This window comes from Tachypleus tridentatus, chromosome 7, assembly GCF_004210375.1.
Source record: "Tachypleus tridentatus isolate NWPU-2018 chromosome 7, ASM421037v1, whole genome shotgun sequence".
Taxonomy (NCBI): domain Eukaryota; kingdom Metazoa; phylum Arthropoda; class Merostomata; order Xiphosura; family Limulidae; genus Tachypleus; species Tachypleus tridentatus.
The window spans coordinates 187,589,145-187,611,665 of record NC_134831.1 but is presented as its reverse complement, the minus strand read 5'-3'; the positions used below and the strand labels follow the sequence as shown (position 1 = coordinate 187,611,665).

Sequence of the window (22,521 nt, the reverse complement as noted above, 5' to 3'; positions counted from 1 at the left end):
CTTCTTATAAGTTACTTTGGGAAAGTGTACATAGGAATAGCTTCTGTACTGGTCTTACGTTAAGTGTTCATAAAACCTTTACTTATCTGTCTGAATATAAAAAACTCTAGAATGTGTTTTCCTTGCTTTGAATATTTAAATACTAGTCGCAACAAAAGTTGGATTAAATATTGTCGTTTCTAAGCAGGAATTCTACTTCAGTCTTCGTCTCGTTTTCCGTTTGTTTATCTTCTTTCTTATTTGTTACTACGTTTCTCACATTTGTTAGAAAAACGAATTGTGTTGAAGTTTAAAACCATGTCTGACTTTATACGTTACCAAGGTTACCAAACGTACCGATCACAAAAAGTGCACCTTAAACGCATTTTTATGGATGGACCAATCAGGATTCACAGGAATAACTAACTACTGCAGGGATTACTTTTGAAGCACTTAGCAACCTATGGAGATCTAACATGAGTGGCTGTCCCAACTTTTAGTTACAGGTTTCCATAAATCTAAGAGCAACTTAAAATACGGATATTCCAAGATTTTAAATCTCACTGACGTACATACAGAATGTTATACGGATATTCCACACGTCTGAATATACTAATATTACAGCTGATAAGTAAACACGTATACATGGATTACACACGTCTCGATATCCTAGTATTTTGATAGCACACTTTATTAAATTTTTACAGTAGCTAAGGTGAAACATGCAATTGAATTTCCTGTTGTAGTCATTTCTTTTTATACAATCTCCGGTGACAAAGTGGTAAGCTTACAGATTTACAACTCAAAAATTTCCCCAGTGTACAGAGCGCAGATGTCTTTGTGTAACGTTGCACAAAGAATCCAGCAGCGCTATTCCTTTTTATAGATATAAGAGAATCATTTAATTAATTTAAATTTGCACACGTGACTATCTTACAACTCCGTAGTGATTTAAGTTCTATATGATAGCTTCCTCGGTGTCACAGCGGAATGTTTTCGGACTTACAACGCACGATGACCGTGGTGGGTAGAAGCAGGGTATCCCATTGTTTAGTTTTGTGCTTAATTACACGCGTAAACAAAAACATTTGTGTTATAAATATTCAGCAATTCTAGAGGGAGTTAAAGCTGCTAAGTGTGTGGAGAGGGGGATACACGTGAATAAAAAGAATACACAAAGGTGAGATGAAATACACCCACGAGGTAACTTGTAAAATAAGGAGAAATCTTCACGTGAGGATAATGACGTTAAATTTATGGATGTAACCAAGAAATTGGAATTCAAGGAATTTCAACTCAAGATAAAATGTTCCCGTTTGAATATTCATAAAATATAAGTTATGTTGAATCTTAACTTGATGGTATACAACATTTGACAGTAAATTTTCATTCTAAATATGAATGTCGAGGTGTTTTAAAGTAACTTTGAAGCAAAACCTGTAGGGTTTATAAAGCGTAAACTAGAGTATGAGATGTTACGTGGAATATGAAAAACTAGCTGATAGGACATGAGATGTTACGTGGAATATGAAAAACTAGCTGATAGGATATGAGATGTTACGTGGAATATGAAAAACTAACTGATAGGACATGAAATGTTACGTGGAATATGAAAAAACTAGCTGATAGGATATGAGATGTTACGTGGAATATGAAAAACTAACTGATAGGACATGAAATGTTACGTGGAATATGAAAAACTAGCTGACAGGACATGAAAGTCAGGGAAAATGGTTTCCTTACGAAGGTAATACAAAATATGATTTATTATCGTCCTGTGGTAAAGTTAGACATGTGTTTCTGTGCAAAATGAACTTTTTAGTGATAATGATGTATGGTAACATGGTTTACCGTTCAAAGAGGTATGTTTAATATAGTGGTTTACAGAAGTGGTCGGTGTTAATGTGTCTTGACGCAAGAGGCGGCGGGTATTTGTGCAATCAAATAACCTCATGAAACCTTCTCTGAAGTTAGAAGATATGACGTTATAGAGTATGGGGTTGACAGCAGAGTTTACATAAAACATTACACGACAGAAGTAAAGAAGTAAGTAGTAGCCCTCCATTCCAAGGGATTGTACCTGCTTTGAAGAAGCCACGATGGACCACATTGTGAAGGTACGGAAGGGCAGAAGACAAACAAAGAAACTCGTTACTACCGCCGCCAACATCACAACCACCTGTTTTCGAGCAAGCATCTGCGTGTTTTCAGCAACAGAAGTGAAAATACTGCGATCCACAACTAATCGCTTTGTAATCATCCCATAAATGATAAGAAGGACAACGAATGGCACCCAGAAAAAGACACTAGATATGAGAATAAAATAGAGTTTTTTCCATAGTGAGTTTGCTTGTGTGAGACACACGGGAACCAACGAGCCGTCAATGTATTCCACGTACGTGTACTCGGCAATGGCTAGAATAGGGCTGGTGATCATGATAGACACTACCCACACAACAACAATGATGATGAGGGCCCTCATCTTGGTACACTTGTAGCTGGCCTTTAAGGGTTTACAAATAGCGTAGTAACGTTCAAAGCTGATGGCCAGGATGGTAAGGATGGAACCGTGTGCCACTATCAGCTCCACAAACGGAACAGCTTTGCCTGGAAATAGAAATAAATGGAATGAAATACTGGATTACAATAGATATCTAGTATTCAGCTTTCATCAACACTTAAAAGCGTGTGAAATTAAAAGATAAAGTATTTGTTTGAGAGACTAAACGCTAGCAAAATAAACTTGGTATTTTGTCATCCTATAAAATATACAAAATAAATTTTAGATTTTTTGCTTTACCTATATATAAAGAGTTTTATTGTTAAACTATTTATACCTAATTTTATCATTTCGTGGACATAAACTTTTTCTCTAATTTTTATTAAAACGCTGTGAAATTAAAAACTGTTCTTATTAGATGAAACAATTACGTATCATTATTTTGAAACATAAAATAATTAACCTTATTATTTAAAAGACGTTTTAAAATGCTTTAGATCCATTGTATTTTTTTTAGCCAAAATGCTTTAGATCCAATTTTTTTTTTTAGCCAAATGCTGTACTATCCGTTAAAATAACATCAGCAGTCCAGGTTTATCGGGAATGATGTATACTGTGTTAACATCTAAGTTCGTTAGATGTATATATCCCATGTAAAAGGGCCCGGGATGGCCAAGCGTGTTAAGGCGTGCAACTTGTAATCTGAGGGTCGCGGGTTCACATCCCCGTCGCGCCAAACATTCTCGCCCTTTCAGCCGTGGGGTGTTATAATGTGACGGTCAATTCCATTATTCGTTGGTAAAAGAGTAGCCCAAGAGTTGGCGGTGGGGGTGAAGACTAGTTGCCTTCCCTCTAGTCTTACACTGCTAAATTAGGGACGGCTAGCACAGATCGCCCTCTAGTAGCTTTGTGCGAAATTCAAAACAAACTAAAACAAACCCATGTAAAAGAGTAGTAAGTAGACAATTTACAATGCTAAAATCAGGGGTTAGATTCCACTCAGTGAACGCAGCAAATAGTCTAATGTGACTTTTTTGTATAAAACACACACATATATATATATGTCTTCATATGGTTTTATAATTTTAACAAAGAAATATGATATTCAATATTACATAAGTAAACAGCCTAAAACGTTTTGTAACATTTGTAATGTTGTGTAGTCTTTCTAGTGCTGATTGTGATGGATTTACTATTATATATTTATTTTAATAACAACGTTTAAGTAAATTAAATGTTTTAGAAATGCATGTATCTTATAATGTTGAATATGTATTACGAAATTCCTGCCTATTCCCTAAATTTTTAGAAGATTCTCGAATGTGAGATTCAACAACAAATGTTTATGAAAGCACTAGAGTATTGTTGGACCAACTAAAATTTTAGAATCTCGCTTTAACGTTTATAAACCGACGCACCAAGAGACAGTTATTATATTGTTGGCATGCTACAGGTGGTGTGCTATAAATTTCGGAAGTTATAACTGTGATTAACGCTTATTAGTCGGGAAACTACAGATATTTCACCAGGAATATGATAGATTTCAAATATTACAAGCCGTTTAACTTCAGCAGATTAACTTCGTACGTTAGTATTTTTCAAAGACATTATATACTTTCAGCGGTGAAAACTCACGTGTAATTAGCAAAGAGATAGCTAGCTGCCCGTTAAGTGAATTATACCTATATCAACTTGAAATTAATTCGATCATCGTGAACCCTCGATAAGTTAATAAGGAAATTCCAGATTGGATAGAAGACTCAACACTGTTTGTAAGGTAGTAAAACTGTACATAAATCATTATTTGTAATGACGATTATTATAAACTGTATTATAATTTGTATATTGAAATATATTTTTGTTAACAAAGAAAACTGTGTATCAATATAGTTGACAAACATCATAAATTTGATACATCTCGACATTAAACTTCTAGAATAAAATTATAAATTAACTAAATTTCAGGCTACTTGAAATCGTAATATATTGGAGGCTTGTCTGAAATATAGGCCCGGCATGGCCAGGTGGTTTAAGGCGTGCAACTTGTAATCTGAGGGTCGCGGGTTCGCATCCCCGACGCGCCAAACATACTCGCCCTTTCAGCCGTGGGGGCGTTATAATGTTACGGTCAATCCCACTATTCGTTGATAAAAGAGTAGCCCAAGAGTTGGCGGTGGGTGGTGATGAATAGCTGCCTTCCCTCTAGTCTAAAACTGCTAAATTAGGGACGACTAGAACAGATAGCCCTCGAGTAGCTTTGCGCGATATTCAACACAAACAAACTTATCTGAAAGAAATTACAACACGTTAACATGACAACCAAACTTTACTGAGCTCTTAAATGAGACAAGAGAAATAAAGTAATATCGTTCATTAATTCTATATTAGATGGAGAGTTTCTGACTTAACGTATACGTGTATATATGTGTGTAAATAGTTTAGGTGAGAGAGATTAAGAGGTACATATATTTAAATGTTCATGTGTGCGTGCTAAAGTTTCATAGTTCATAATCTTCACGAACTTGTATGGCTCCCTAGAAATCTATCCAAAGTACTTATTTGGGCCATAGAAAATGATGTAAATACTATAAATGACTACATAGAATTAGAGTAATATTTGTTTCTCAGATAAATATTGTTGTATTGTGTGTTGGTCGATGAAATTCTCTGAATTTGTAACAATTTCTTTTCCCGTTTGTTTCATTACACTCTTAATGATCTTAGATCCAATCATTATCTAATATCAATAAACAAATCTCTGTAATCCTTCTTACCAAAGATATTAGCCTTAGATCCTATGATTATCTTACAACCATAAAGAATTCTCTGCTTGGTCATGATCCACGCGTAACGACAGATTAAAGAGAGATTTCGTTGAAAACCAAAACTCATTTTCTGGGCTAAACTATTAGAGGCGGAATAGTTGAGAATCTTTAAAATCACGGTTTTGAGCGCCAAAAAGTAATTTGTATTTGCAAATAATATAAATAATATTTGTGATAATGAATAATAATTATTTTGACCATCACCGTTTCCAGCCAACGTTGTGTAAAACAATGTTTTGAATCTTTTGAATATATCTTTCCTCTACCATTATAAGGTCTTTCTTTAAACGAAAGTTTTACATGTAAAGCTTACCTGTTGTAATCTGAGAATGTCTTTTGTTTATCTACGGCTATACATGTTTTTTTTTTAATCTTGCAGGCCTGATAAGCTCATTTAAAAGAAAGAAACAAGTCCATTAAACCCAAAACTTTCCTTCATTGATATATGAGTTACTTGGTCTGATTTAATTCAGTTTCTGATGAGAATCATTACTGGATGATACGACCGCAAACAAGGTATTACTGGATGATGCCAGTACTCTGTGACAGATTTCTGAAGATCCAGAGGAATTGGTACAATTGACTATTCTTCTTCAAGAGCAAGAAGGCTAGAAGCTAGAGAGTCTTGTGTAATAAATTTCATAAAGAAACATACATCGTTTGGATTAAAAGTGTTTGTCGTGGTGACTGTGAAAACTGGCTAATTGGTATTGAAGAAATTTTTGTGACAACAAGACCCTGATCCTCGACTGTGACAACAAGACCCTGATTCTCGGACTGTGATTTCAGTGCTCTAGTCACCTGGCCATGCCAGGTCACAAAATTAACTGTGACTTAACATAAACAAAACTGAAGGCAAACCCATTAACATGAAACCAAAATGCAATTAATCAGGGAAAGAAAGCCAGCCAATATTTATATTTAGAGTTATAAATATATATAAAATAATTTTCAGAATGGTGCATAAGAAAACGCATATAAATTCCATATAGAAAATTAAAATAATACCAAAACACAATTATGATATAAAAGGAAACCAAATGCAAAATGAAATAAACTGAAAACTGAAATATGAACATGATTAAATGAATAATGTACACAAACGAACTAAAATTATGAATTGACCAAAACTGATTTCAAAGTTTTGAAATTCACTACATAACTTAAACGTGAAATGAAGCAAAATTTAGAAATATGGTTTCATTAAATAATTAAAGTGTAAACCCACTATAAAGGTGAATAAAACTGAATTAAGATTGAATATAATACAAGAGAAAAGGAAAAGAAGATTGAAATGCATATTGAAATCATAGATACAATATTAGTTCAGCACTTTCAGATAATCGACAGAAATCTTTTAGAGAGCCTTTAGTGAAGTCCTTATGGTGAAACATTTCAGGAGAGCCTTTTCGGCTCTTTGAATATCTTTTTTCAGGTGTGAACTCTACTTTAAGATTCACTGATTATCATCGGTAAGACACTGGCTCTCATTGATAGGTTGACTTCAGTGTTTATCTTCTTTTTTCTGTGTCAGAATCCAGATCACAGTTCAGTTGTTGACCTGAATTGGCAATGTCATATCGAGAAGTCGATTTCTTGAATTCGTATGTTTTCTAGGCAAGAGATTTGACCCTCCTACTTGCAAGGGTCATATTGATTGAGTATTTTAATGATTTAAGTGGCTGTTACAGAATCAAACCATTGAGACAGTGGTTTCTTCCTCAAACTATGAAACTTTGGACAAAATGTTCTGAGAGTGGTGTATCTATCCTAAGTTGCTTTATCGGACAATTTATCACATCATTGTGACGATATATGATGTTAGATCATTCATCTACAGAACACTAATTGCATCAGCCTATGTTTTTATCCCTAGCTTCAATAACGCTTTCTGCAATTAGTTTCTTTTACTTTACTGTTGATGCAGAGGCTAATGATATAGCTTCAGTAACTGTAGGCCCGACATGGCCAGGTGGTTCAGGCACTCGACTCATAATCCGAGGGTCGCGGGTTCGAATCCCCATCACACCAAAACATGGTCACCCTCCCAGCTGTGGGGGCGTTATAATGTGACGGTCGATTCCACTATTCGTTGGTAAAAGAGTAGCCCAAGAGTTGGCGGTAGGTGATGATGACTAGCTTCTTTCCCTCTAGTCTTACACTGCTAAATTAGATAGCCCTCGTGTAGTTTTGCGCGAAATTCAAAACAAACCAAACCAGTAACTGTAACTACAGTCATTGTTAGTCTTTCATGACTGCATGAACATTGAATCCAGGAGTAGCTCTTATTCCAGAAGAGTTTTGGTTTCCACTGCCAGTTCTCTAAGAATATGGTGGTTGTTGTAGACCATCCGGTAAAAATGTCACTAAAGGGTGTATTTCTTTGTGCTGCAAAGGCCTGATTTCACTGTCTGCCTACAGGTTGAAGAACAGGATAGCTTGTAGTGAAACATGATAATTCTGACGTCAAAACTAAATAATAAACATTTTTCAAGACAGAAGTTCAGCAAGCAATATAGTTTATATCTTAAGTTACAATTTGATCGTTTTAAGGATTAACGTTCACTTCTCTCGTATATGCCATATCACAGTAGAAATGTTTTATTTGTTTATTTTGTTTTAAATTTCGCGCAAAGCAACAAGAGGGATATCTGCACTACTGGTCCCTAATTTAGCAGTGTAAGACTAGCGGGAAGGCAAGTAGTCATCACCTCCACCGCCAACTCTTGGGATACTCTTTCACCAACGAATAGTGAGATACGCCGTAACATATAACGCCCTCACGGCTGAAAGGGCGATCACGTTTGGTGCGACGCTGATTCCAACCCGCAACCCTCAGATTACGAATCGAGCACCTTAACCACCTGGCCATGCTGGGCGCAGAAATGGTAAGTGAAGTATGTACTTGTCTTAATCACTAGTGAATATTCAGTTCAGAAAGTTTTTATAGAACAGTAAACATACACCTATGTTAGCTAGACTCCAGACTGAGCCATCTGAATACATATGAATTTTCTTGAACTTGGTTGCTAAAGAATAGTGTCATTTACCATAGGAAAGGAAAACATCAATTATATCATGAACTGAAACTTGGTCAGCTACTAGTAACGGTTTAATTGTTACTAGTGTTCTTTTAATTTCGCGCAAACCTACACAAGGTTTTTCAGCGTTTGCCGTTCCACCGCCAACTCTTGGGCTACTTTTTTGCCAACGAACAGTGGGATTGATCGTACATTATTACACTCCTACGGCTGAAAGGGCGAACATGTTTGGTGTGACTGGAATTCGAACCCGCGACCCACAGATTGTGAGTCGAACACTTTAATCATCTACCCTTGCTGGGCCACTTATAAGGGCCAAGTTGTGTTTCATTTGATTTTAAAAATGTCCAAATTATGGTTGTGTAGTCAACAGAAATATTGTATCACAACACTTTGAAACACATTTAATTAACACAAAGATCGTGAATAACAATCAACTTGTTTAGAAAAAATATGCCATAATAGCTACAAATTTATGAAATATTTCAGCTATAACACTCAAAAATATTTCTAAATCAAAATTACTTGGAAAAATAGATGACTTATGATTTCTTTTATTCTGAGAGAATAATTACACACTTCTTTGAGGACTAATCCTAAATTATATTAACTTCCAGTTGACTTTAAAACAAAATATTCCTTCATTAACGTAAACAATTAGCCTACAATAACTTTCATTGGTTTGAGTGTGTGTGGCCCGGCATGGTCATGTAGTTAGGGCGCTCAACTTCTAATCCAAGGGGCGCGGGCTCGAATCCTCGTTATACCAAACATGCTCGCCCTTTCAGCAGTGGAGGCGTTATAATGTTACAGTAAATCCCGCTATTCGTTGGTAAAAGTTTAGCCCAAGAGTTGGTGGTGGATGGTGATGACTAGCTGTCTTTTCTCTCGCCTTACGCTGCTAAATTAGGGACGACTAGCTCATATAGCCCTCGTGTAGATTTGCGCGAAAATTAAAAAAAAAAAACAAAAAAACATTTGGTGTGTTGTATCTTATCACCATAGCTACGCCTGTTTATAAGAGAAAATTACATGTTTAATTCAAAACCATTTATATTTTTACTTGTCGAAACTCAGTGCAGTCGAAACTAATCACTTCAACCTTTACCAAATGTAAACACAACTTTTATGACACAGATTGAATCTCAAGCGATCAATTCAGCCTTATACCCACCATTATACTGGTACAGGTATGTTGATGATACAATTGCTGGATTCACATTTACAAAACATACACTTAGTTTTTTAAACCACGTTTACTTGATGCACCAACATTAAGTTCACCAATGAACAGAAAAAACTAACTAGATATAATTTCTTAACCTCAAGATCACCAGAACTAATGCACTATTCAAAACAGAAAAATCACCCATACTGAACTATACATTACCTGGGACTTAACACATGAAACAAAACTCAACATATTAATAAACCAAATAAACACAACCACAAAACTATGTTCACCTGATAAAATTAACGATGAAATCAACAAAATAAAACAACACTTCATCAACATCAACAAATTTCATCAAAATAACCGTGGAAAAAGTTACACGCCAACACCTAGACCAACAACAAACAAACAATAATAAATCCCAGGATACAACAAACTACAAAACCTTATACTGCTGCATACCTTATGTTCATCAGCGAAAAATAACCAACATTTGGAAAAAAACTTATTATAACAAAACACAACAGTTCATTAAACACCAAATTTATTTAAAAACCAGGTACAAAACTAAAATCCATACTATGTAAAAACTACACTGACAAAGACAACACTAACATTATTTATAAAATACAATACAACAACTGTCAGGACTTCTATATTGGAGAAACAAGTAGAAAAATGAAAACTAGATTGAAAGAACAAAAAAACACTTTCATACGTTTTTGAAGACTGTAAATCAAATAAACACAACATAACCATAGAAAACCCCAGATATTAAGTAGGGAAACAAATATAAACAAATGTAAAATGAAAGACACCTTACTTATACAAGAACAGAAACCAAAATTAAAGATATATGTACGGACACCTATATTAATTAATAACCTAACATCCAACTGCAACGTCCCCTACAATCTCGTACATGTTTATACTCTTGTTCCTAAGTATTATGAACGTTATTTACGATATTTAGAAATACGAATTAGAGGAAAGATTAATAATACGATATTATTTATTTATTTGTAAGATCAGTTATTTATTACTGATTGTTTTTACTAGAATAAACTTTTACTATTTCTCATAGGACGTCACCATTCAGCAATAAGCCTAAAGTTTATGTATGACAAGCTGAAGTACCCGTTCTTTGTCCGGGTTATGAACTTTAAAAATAAATGTGGAGATGGATGTTGTGATATATAACATAAAAATCCTAACTTTAATATAATTTATGATAACATATTTTTCAGCATTCATTATTACCTAACGAAAGCTTTCAGAATTCATTTTATACATATTTAAAACGTAGTATACACTGTGTGATGGTTAAGATGACTTTGCAGGTGAAGGTAGGGACCAAGTAATGGCGGTATGAGTGCTTTTTGTTACCCGCTTTCAACACTCGCTTCTTAATGTCCTTCGTCAGTGTTTTACGTGATTAATTAATTGACGGTCATCGATCGCACAAGTTCGTGATGACAAGAAACTCACTTGAAGTAAAAATGTATCTCAGGATACACAATCGCAGAAGTGTATTATAGGCCGAAATTTGGTCGTGGCGCCATCTATGAATGTAGTTAACATTAGAGTACCTGAGATATAATAAATGCTGAATAACAGCAATAATGGAGTTGAAGTGATGTGAGCTCCAGTAGCATACTACTTGTTCCAGATTATCATCAGCTAGTCATCACTACCCACCGCCATCTTGGGCTACTCTTTTACCAACGAATAGTGAAATCGACTGAAACATATAACGTCCCTACGGCTGAAAGGATGAGCGTGTTTGGTATGACGGAAATTTGAACCCTTGACCCTCAGATAACGAGTCGAGGACCCTAACCACTTGGCCATATGGGGGCTCCAAGGAAAGTAATCGGCAGTTTTGGAAATGATTGTTTGTGTTACATCGAAAGCGAGACGAACGAAGCTTTAAAAATCGTGAAAAGGATATTAAAGAATTATAAATCACTCCTTTGAAGAGTAAATAAGAAATATGAATGTTCTAAAAACTCCATTCACAAGTAGAAAATTGAGACGTTCTAAAACAGCAAGAAGCTGTGACAAGGAAATCTCCTTCATGGTAAAGAAAGAAAGTTTTGACCTGATTCCAAGAACACATTGAAGAAACGTTTAACATCCAATTTAAACTAAAGCCTACATTAAAGCAAAGACGGTACAAGAATTTGTCTTGAAGAATATCGGAAAGCTAAGTAAGAGTAAAATACTAACTCTAGAAAATCTTGTTATAAAGTAAGACACATGGATAACACATCCAAATAGAGCTCTTTACGAAGCTAATAGTAAGATACTAACTCTAGAAAATCTTGTTATAAAGTAAGACACATGGATAACACATCCAAATAGAGCTGTTTACGAAGCTAATAGTAAGATACTAACTCTAGAAAATCTTGTTATAAAGTAAGACACATGGATTACACATCCAACTAGAGCTGTTTACGAAGCTAATAGTAAGATACTAACTCTAGAAAATCTTGTTATAAAGTAAGACACATGGATAACACATCCAAATAGAGCTGTTTACGAAGCTAATAGTAAGATACTAACTCTAGAAAATCTTGTTATAAAGTAAGACACATGGATAACACATCCAACTAGAGCTGTTTACGAAGCTAATAGTAAGATACTAACTCTAGAAAATCTTGTTATAAAGTAAGACACATGGATAACACATCCAACTAGAGCTGTTTACGAAGCTAATAGTAAGACACTAACTCTAGAAAATCTTGTTATAAAGTAAGACACATGGATAACACATCCAACTAGAGCTGTTTACGAAGCTAATAACAAGATACTAACTCTAGAAAATCTTGTTATAAAGTAAGACACATGGATAACACATCCAACCAGAGCTATTTACGAAGCTAATAGATGCATAAAAAATACTTCTTAGGTCAAAGAAAATAAACTCCATCCATGATTAGAAATCTATGTTTGTTGTTAAGCGCAAAGCTACACAATGGATTATCTTTGCTCTGCCCACCACGACTACAGCACCGGCATATCATTGTGTAGCTTTGTGACTAACTACAAACACACACACACACGAAAAACTTGATCTAAAAGTTTGGATAAATATTTATATAATTCTTTTTAGCTCGGTACAGGCGAGAGACTTCTGTCGTTAGAAACCATTTCAATAGAATTTAAAAGATTGTGATAAACAGGCGCGTTACTAAGTAAAACGCTGTTTAAAGACTCCAATCGCAGTGGACACTTTAGATAGGTTAATATGGCCTTTCACCAAAACAAACAAACAAACTTTTGTCTTTATCTGCAGCTAGATCGTATTATGAGTGCAGCTATTGTAAGAAATGGTGCCAAAAACTTGACCACATGTAACAACACAGTAGCTGTGCGTGTTTTGCATTAGCAAGTTATATAAGCTGCCTATTGGCGGCATCAGGATATTTTCGTTGAGGGGGGGGGATGAGGTAAACTGTGGAAGGGCTTCCCAAAATGCCATCAATATGAAGTATTGATGGTAAATTATAATAATATAAATACCAAGGTACATTTCAGAAAGGTGTGCTATTTTGAACTGCGTTTTCAATGCAGTTTTCATTAGAAACTCATACTCTGATTAATAATTCATTATTACAAATTAGAAATAATCTGTTTATGAAAATATGCGTATATGTAAAAGATGAAGCTCACCTAAATTCCACCCAAGGTAATACATAATAATAAAGAAAATCAAGATTAGCTTAGATTGAACATTTAATATACCACTAAGAGTAAAGCTACAAATCGAAAGAAATATAACATAAAGTCATAGTTTACATAGCAGAAACGAATAATCTCATGTGAAGTTAATACACTCTGAGGAAAAGTAAGGTCACTATCAGGTTAACTATCTTTCATCATGTTGTGTTTATAGTCAAATATTACTTCAAAACAATGCGCCTGTTCTGGTGATTGACAGCAAATGTGTCTATAACAGTATCAATATCGAGTTGTTTTGCACTCCTGGAGTTTACTGATATGATAGCAAGGTTGCTGTTGTTGCGCAAGTATGTCTTGAGAAGCTTCAGACATGAGAAACTTCTCTCACAGGCAGCTGAAGTGACAGACAGGGTCACAGCGATGCATACAAGTTTGTGGAGATCCATAAAGGCATCTTTGTATGGCTCTAGCATGGTTGCAAGCTCCAATGGTGTGGATACTTCCTGCCGCTTGTCTTTCTTCCTGGCAATTAGCCGGTTCAACTGGTGGACCTCCACTGCGAGGTCATCTTCTGCCACACCATAGTTTGCTGCCATTCCTAAGAGTGCTTGCTTGTCCAGAAATGTGGAGTGTTTGGGGTTCAATGCAGTTGCACCCATTAGAACACTTCATGCATCAGAGAAGAATCTTCTATTCAGTTCGTTGAGCATCCTGTCAATGATGGCTTAGAAGGTGTATCTCCTGGCATCTGATGTTGGTTCATCTCTTTGGCCAGCACTAGATGTGATTATAAATTCGTCCAGGTGTCTGGGGGCAGATCGCTCTTACATATATCCTCAGCAGACTCTTCCAAGTCTTTCCATACTGCTTCAGTTCTAATTTCAGAGAAACCAGAGATGACAGATTGTACTAGGTTCTCTGCGGAGGCCAGCTGCAGGTCTGGTGACAGGAGGTGGTCTGATAGCTGTTTTGTCATCAGCAGTAGTTTTTTATGGACTAGACTGGTTACGAACTGCTAATCTAGGAGGATGCACAGAACCTTTGATTCAGTGGCTCTGTAGACATTGTCCCCTCCACAAGACGCTTTAGGGTTGTCACAATAACAGGGAGGGTTTTTTCACAGCCAGACAAGCAGCATGTTGACAGGCCCCTCTTGTGTCTGACAGTCGCTTCAACTCTATGTGCTGGTTCACAGGTTCAAGATCCTTCTGTACCTTCAGAAATTCTTCATGCACAACCGATGTAGAGAAGAATTTGTACAGTTTCTGAATTGTCACAAAGAACTCTGCTGTAGCCTGGACGTTGTGCACACAATCAACTAGCACAAGGTTGAGCTTGTGTGCATAGCAATGGACATACACAGCCTGAGACACCTCTCTCCTGAACTTCTCTTGTACGCCACTGATGTGACATGACTGCAGCTCCGTCATAGCACTGGCCAATGCAGGCATTATGGTAAATACCACATTTAGCCAGAATCTTTATGATTTTCTTGAGCAATGAATCTGCATCCAGATCCTCAGCAGCTGTGAAGTTTAGAAACTCCTCGTGAAGGCTCTGCTGGTGGAGGTACCTTACCACAATGGACAGCTGTTCTTGTTTGCTCACATCCTCTGTTTCATCCACCATTAGGGCAAAATGCTCAGCTTCCATGACCTCTTTGCTGATATCCTTCCTGATCATTCCAGCTATGATATCAAGCAGTTCGTTTTAAATATCATGGTGCATGTACTTGGCATTGCCAGGACCACTCAGCTTCTTCTTCACGATTTCATCATATCTGGAAATCATATCAAGAAGTTCCAGGGAATTTCCCCTGTTATCTGACTGACTACCTCTCCTGTGACCTCTCTGGGCTTCATTCAGGCTGTGTAGAGCAGCGCATCTATCACGGCTCTTATGTACTGCCGGATTTCCTCCACAGTTTTAGCATAGATTGCATCGAGAGCATGTTGGATCCTTGCACCCTTTGTTTTCTGCAATTTAAACTCTGCTCAAGCTTGCATGGCAAACTTTTGTCCTTCAGAGTTATCATGGGACTTCAGTGATGTGGTCGCCTTCTTCCAGTTCCAGAAGCCTTCATGGGTGAAGGACTTCTCAGTTTTACTGAAGTGTGTGTGACTGAAAAGACGACATGTGAAGCAGAATGCAGTATCTTGGGTCACAAAGTACTCCAACCACCACTGCTGATCACGCCAATTCTTGTTGAATAACCTTGACTGGCCGCTGTATTCCAAGTATCTCTTCAAGTTTGGACAGGTAGGACCACTTGCTGGAAGCTGAATCAGGTCCTTGGATCCTGGTGGTAGTTTTTCATCCTGGGTGTGAGTGGTGCCCTCTTGCGGCTGGGGTCCCTCACTAGTCGTGTTCGTATTCTCACCATCACGATCACCATTGTTCTCCTCACTTGCACCACATGTGTTTGTAGGACCATCTACTCGCTGCCTCTTCTTGGGTAGCAGGTAGTGTTCCATAATTAACCCTATGTGTAGTATGACCAGTTTATGTTTTGGTGGGTGATGTCTGACTCTTGTCTTGTGTGCTGGTGTCCTTGTTTGAAAACGAGTCGCTGTTTTTGATTTCCTTTTACTAATCCAAACTGAGTGTGTGTTCCAGTGTGAGGCCGAGTACCAGAGAGAGCGAGAGCTGCGTAAACAAACATAACTCCCTTTTATATAGAGCACGCGAACGTCAAAGTGACCCCTGAGCCGGCTGACTGCTGGTACCACTTCTTACTTCCAAGTTGTGTAAGTTTATATTAAACAAATGGGAATTTCTCTCCTTATATTGACATTAGGACTCACAAAGGATATTCATTTTAAACATTGAAATCTAAGAAAAAAGATGTAACATACATACTATTGGATAATTTCATGAATAAGGAACAAATAACAAGTAAACATAGTTCAACATTACGAACAACTGCTCTGTAGCATTAAAATCACCAAATTATATTAATAGCACATGAAAATCCAGAACATATCAGTGAAATAGTGTTAGAGAAAGTGTTTATCTTTAACCATATAGCACAAGTACTTAATTAGAGGGTAGTGATAATGTAAAATTACAGGGCTAATTAAGGAACACAAACACAGCTTTGATAGGGCAGGTTGTAAAACTGTGGGCAGCTAATGGAAGTGAGTGGGGGTGGCTGCGTGATGCTGGCATCTGGATCTCGATCGAGCTGAGCCGATCGTTAGCCATACGCAGAGCGTACACCATGGTCAGCGGCTCAGTGATCATACGCTAAAGGCGTTTGAGGCGGGAATTGCGCGCTCGAACAAAGCAAACTCGCGACCTGGATATTGAATGGCCATAGTAGCACCAAAACAAAATGTCTAAATTGCAGTTGACCTTCAAAGAAAGGCTGGTTTCTTCATAAGTTCATATTATTCATACAGGTGAAACTGTGATTGTGATATTGTTCTTATTATCATAAGTGTGACAAGCACCTGTTACAATAATGTAACTTCTACATTACATTAAATTAGGCACTTCTAAATAGCCCAATGACAATTTCAAAATTGATTCTAGAACTGTTTAGAAATATTATTTGGTCAGTTAACATGTAAGGTTATTTTCTAATCATAAGTATAACATTAATTGGATTGTAAGTCACAATTTTAAGTGTATGCCACAATCATCAGTACAATTTTCGATGGCTGATACACAATGCAAAATGATCTCACAGAGGACACAACACTGGTTAAATGCTTCATAGTTTTGATCTATACACAATACACTTATACATGCGTGCTATGTTTTACTTTTCAATAAAAGATAAATGAAATTAATGGGTAAATACCTGTGAAACCTTTGGTTTATCAAGTAAAATCCCTGATGATCTGTTATAACTTGAAATCAACGTGGTTGTCTAATCTTCGCTAAAGCTCAAGATAGAATGGCATTACACAAGGAACGGCAATACAGCGCATAAGTTTCAGTGCATTCAGTACGTTGCTATGGGACGCATGACACATACTTCCGTCTTAATGAAGACGTTGAGTTCTACAGATCTATGTCTGTTTGATGTTAATTGTTAAGCAACAATGACGATTGTGTTTTCCATATTTTATGAATATATGTGGGTAACAATAATGGGGAGGGGGGCTGAGGGGGCTTGGCTCATTTGGGCCAAAACAAAACAAACTTATTGTCGACTATATAGTTTTATATAAGAAAACTATAAAACTCCATGTAAAATTCTATAATAAAAATATGTTTTGAAATAATTTTTCATTGCTATTTAGTCGCGGTTGGCCTTGTTGTAGACTTTCATTCCATTCCGTGCTTAAAAATATTTCTGCATTATAATCTGTGAGTATCTATAAAATAATACGCTTGCTCACGTGTCTGTGACGGAAGTGTCGTGTGCACTTATGCGTACTTAGATAATGAAACAGTACTTCTTCAAATAGAGGATTTCTAGAATAATACAAAGGAATTATATTTGCAGACACCAAAATAATGTCATACTATAATTCTGCTGTCAGTACGCTTTATAAGTGTGCATAATAATAATTCTACCCAAAAAAACAGTGCAAGTGTCTGCCTGCGCCAGAGAGCTGGAAAACACAATAAACAAGTCGCTACAACTGCTCTGTCAATGAAAGGATAACACAAAAGGTGGATGTACATATTTTTCATTAACCATTTAATAGAATAACATCAAAAGTTTGAAGTTCTCAAAGAGGTCTGACATTGAGTTCTGGAATAACATTATGTGCTTATTTATAGATTGTGTTAAATACAGTATATTTTAGTCCTAACTAGGTTAATACAAAAACGTACAAAGTACAGTGTTAATTTAACTCTGTATTGAACCTGAGTCCAACATTAGTTAAGATTTTATAAAGTACGATCTAAATAAAAGAGGGTGTACACATGATTACATTTTGTTTGTATTATTCTACAAATTTTATGTTTAAAGAAATAGAATAAACTGAATACATTAAAGGTACTTTAACAGCAATCATTTGGCCGGTCTCTGCTAGTATTTATTCCTTAGTGTGAATTTTGGATGGCAGAATACCGCTGATTTACTTCTACTTGCATGACCAAAATTCCATCATTAGGATCCGCAGATGAACACCTTAATAATTTTGTCATAAATACAAAGCACTTTATTTGTAGAAATATAAAGACATCATTCCCCCTAGATATGTTAATTTTTTTAAAAAACAAAACTGATATGTTGGAATGATTATATTTCTTGAAATTACAGATTACGTTTACATGTTTTATGTAAACTTTGTAAGCGCATTTAAACGCTGTTTAAATGATTTTGTGTTGTTTTTCTAGTGTATTATTTATGGAACTTTTTATGTTTCTGTGGACATTTAATCCGAGATATTTTGGCGTCTACGAAAATTGCACACATTTAGTCCTGCCTCGAAACAAGTAATATAAGGCAGAAGTGTCAATATATCAATATATCCAGGAAGCCTACGAGAATATGTACAGTTATTGTAATGTTATAATATAGAAGTTTTATAAAGGACAATGCTTAAAGTATCTCTACAGTTATGTATATTGTAAGTTTAGCACACTTATAGGACAAGTGTTTGCTAATGACGTCATATTTTAAAATTGTATGTATTTAATGTATATATACGATATATTGTTTACAACAGTTATTACAATAAAACTGGGCCCAGCATGTCCAGGTGGTTATGGCACTCAACTCGTAATCCGAGGGTTGCAGGTTCGAATCCCATTACACCAAACATGCTCGCCCTTTCAGCCGTGGGGGCGTTATAATGTGACGGTTAATCTCACTATTCGTTGGTAAAAGAGTAGCCCAAGAGTTGGCAGTGGGTGATGATGATTCTAGTCTTACACTGCTAAATGAGGGACGACTAGCTCAGATAGCCCTCGTGTAGCTTTTCGCGAAATTTAAAACAAACTAAACAACAAAATTGACATTCTATGTGACTGCATCATTTTTATGCCACCTAGTGGCTCAGCTGTAAGTATGAAGACTTATAACGTTAAAAATTTGTTTTGAATACTCATGGTGGGTACAGCATAATAGCTCATTGTTTTTGTATAGCTTTGTGTTTAAGAACAAAAACAAACAAACAGTCTCGTATGTCAGCGTAATTTTGGTGGCTAATGTAAACTCATTTCATTTCTATTGTTTCAATGTCTGTATTTTGCTCGTTGGTCACCGGGGGGTTTACCCTACATTACGTTTCTCAAGCTGGATGGATGGTAATAGATGAATATAGATTTTAGTGCTAATACCCAGTTTTTAGGCTATTCATATATGAGTGCGAGAACATTTCAAGTCGATTGGTCATTTCTTATTCTCTCTTTTATTGTTTTATCAAAATCCTTGAAAATAGGTTATCAGCGATCTGTCCACCAGGGAAAGCTAAACTCTGAATTTTATTATTCTAAGTCCATAAACTTTACCACTGGTCTGCTGCATGGAGAAATGCATTTTCATTGGCTAATAATTGTTTTAACTTTTCAACGAGTTTCTGATTCTATTGCTTTGTCTTATTTCATGCTGTTTCAGATTTTCTTGTATAAGTTTCTGTTAATATTATTTCTAACGTACATTGAAAACAAAATATCAAAGAGAACCTTTAATAGAGCAAGCAAAAAATAACTTTCAAATCCAACACGGTCTTATTAAATTCTGAGATATCAGCTGGGACCTTAAAATTATTTAAAAAAACAAACCAACCGATAAAGAGAGAGCAGAAAAACTGATCATTCGGCCGCTAGGTGTACAGAAATGAGATAAGTCAAGCTGATCATTCGGCCGTTAGGTGTACAGAAATGAGATAAGTCAAGCAATTGTCGAACCTCACACAAGAAGAAGAGAAAGTACATTTGAAAGAATATCAAGAAACCTAATTAGAAACCGATGGTAAAAGATGGAAAATTTAATTAAACATCTGTTTTCCAAAATGTTCATTCTTTTGCAGCTCCGAACTGTCTTTACTTCCATCGAACTTGTGTTATGTAATAACAATAGTTTTTGTATTACCATCAGCTGTTTATAGAGAGGAGTTTTCAAGAGTTCGTGATTAATTAATATTGGCCTTTGATCAGAGTCAGCTATTTAAGTAGATTATAGCTGAAAATAAACCCAGTAACGCGTAATGCTAATTAAGTACCTAGCATATTTTCACTTCTTTAATTATAATTATGAAAATGCAGTAGGTCGTCAGTAAGATATCCTCACTGTTTATAATAGTTTTGCTCAGAATTACAGAAGATATAGTTTTGAACTAACCATGAAGTCCGTAGTTTCTTAAAGACGCATTTTACAAGATCTGTCTCACCAACAATCCAGTTGACAGGATTGTAGTCACCGAATACATAGCATGAAAAAATAATAATGCAAATCTGTCTTTATTCTCACAAACATCAGTTACATAAGTACTGAGCTGTACAGTCTTGAATTAAGGTATCGCAGAAGTATTAAGCAATCAGTTTGTGTGCGGTGTGAAATGCACGAGACAATAATAACAGAATAACATTAGATAATATAAACAACTCAGGAGTGAACGCTTTAGCTTGAAAGCAATGTTAACAGTCAAAACTACAGGAATTTAATACACAGATCTGAGAGGCTGCAGCAATAATATTTATAATTATGAACTTTGACCTGATTGTTAGATTTTAAGTTAAACACAAAGCTACAGAGTGTAATATCTGTGCTGTGCCCACCACAAGTGTCGAAACCCGGTTCCCGCAGACATACTTTTGTGTCACTGGAATGGCGTAATTATTACTATAGTTTATAGGTAAAAAAAGGATTAACTTTAACAGTTCTTTTAATGTGTAATGTTACTTTAAAGTTACTACACAAAATTAGTAGACCAGACTCAGGTTTCACTTCATAATAGTACAAAATACAGAATACTAAATGATATTGGAACTGATGAGAGTCCTAGAATTGGCAGCAATTTATGATGCAACTTAGCAAAACCGAAATAGGTAAAAAGCTTTAACTTATAAAATGTAGCATGCTTCTCCGTATAAAGTTTTTGTCTGTTTGTTTTTCGAATTTTGCGTAAAGCTACTCGAGGGCTATCTGCCCTAGCCGTCCCTAATTTAGCGGTGTAAGACTAGAGGGAACGCAGCTAGTCATCACTACCCACTGTCAACTCTTGGACTACTCTTTTACCAAAGTATAGTGGGATTGATCGTCACATTATAACGTCTCACGGCTGGGAAGGCGAGCATGTTTGGTGCGACTGGGATTCGAACCTGCGACCTTTGGATTACGAGTCGAACGCCTTAACACGCTTGGCCATGCCGGGCCAATATAAAATTTTTATTCTCGAACACAAAAGTTGTTTTTAGATTAGAGCTTCTGAGGATATCCGGACGAGTTGGATCCCAGAAATATTTTACTTTGTTTGTTCGTAACAGCTTCGTGTAAATAAGTTTTAGTAAACCCCGACTGGACAGAGTTTAAGTTAATTTATTTACATATTTTAAAATAAATTTCCCTAAGTACAATTTCGTGTGCAGGATACTTCTTACAAAAGTAGCAACACGTCTAGACTAAATAATTATAGTCTATAAATCAAGTAATCGCATCGTACCTCAGTAATTCAGTTAAAAGATACAAATATATGTAGATTTTAATAAGTACTGTTGTGATAATGTACTTACACATTCCTTCCCCTAGAAGCCAGACTTCCGGTTTTGAATGAAGTTCTATTAACACAGTGGGGGTACATACCAGTAATACCAAAAGGTCAGCAACACTGAGGTTGATGAGAAAGAAGTTGGTAGAGTTTCTCAGCTCCTTTGTACAACACACAACAATGGCCACCAACAGGTTACCTATCGTTCCTAAAGTCAGAATCACTACACAGAAGACAGTAGATATAACACGAATATATGGTGGGAAAGCCAACTTTTCAGGGTCTATGGTAAGTTCAGATTCGAACAATGAATCATTGCCTATCGATAGGTAATCTGTGAGGTTGGACGTAGCCATTGGTGGACTCATTTTTTTAATTCACTTTTTTACCAAAGTAAAATTTTGACACTTCTTTTCTTCGTAATTAGCTCTGCGGTGTTCTTTTACATTCATATGTCACAACCGGAATTCGTACTTTTGTAGTATGAATGCGATTGGTTACGTTAATATTAAGGAACACAAATAGAAGAGAAATCCGTGGTCCGAAAAGTATCTAACTCGTCATTCTTTATCAGTGTAAGTCATCAAATCAGAGAGAAACTAGACCGACTCTAGCACATCGTCTTGTTCTTGAATGAATTTTTTTTCTATAAATTTTCTTTTTAACGCGAGGGTCGTGATGGACGCTTTGTCCTTCTTCTTGT

At 36.0% G+C, this 22,521-nt stretch overlaps 1 protein-coding gene across 1 annotated transcript; it reads right to left on the bottom strand.

Annotated features, from left to right (window-relative positions):
- Nucleotides 1-1,683: 1,683 nt before the first annotated feature.
- Nucleotides 1,684-22,251, bottom strand: LOC143258266 (QRFP-like peptide receptor). The gene is made up of 2 exons (XM_076517241.1): nucleotides 21,844-22,251; nucleotides 1,684-2,586 (listed from the first exon to the last, which is right to left on the bottom strand). The coding sequence occupies exons 1-2, from the start codon at nucleotides 22,184-22,186 to the stop codon at nucleotides 1,766-1,768; spliced, it is 1,164 nt and encodes a 387-aa protein (XP_076373356.1). The 5' UTR covers nucleotides 22,187-22,251; the 3' UTR covers nucleotides 1,684-1,765.
- Nucleotides 22,252-22,521: the final 270 nt, after the last annotated feature.

Excerpts from the sequence above, each read along its gene's own strand:
- LOC143258266 (XM_076517241.1), bottom strand. The coding sequence starts at position 22,186 with ATGAGTCCACCAATGGCTACGTCCAACCTCACAGATTACCTATCGATA. Across the intron at positions 2,587-21,843 it reads GCTTCTAGGGGAAGGAATGT|GCAAAGCTGTTCCGTTTGTG; the intron begins GTAAGTACATTA and ends TTCTATTTCCAG.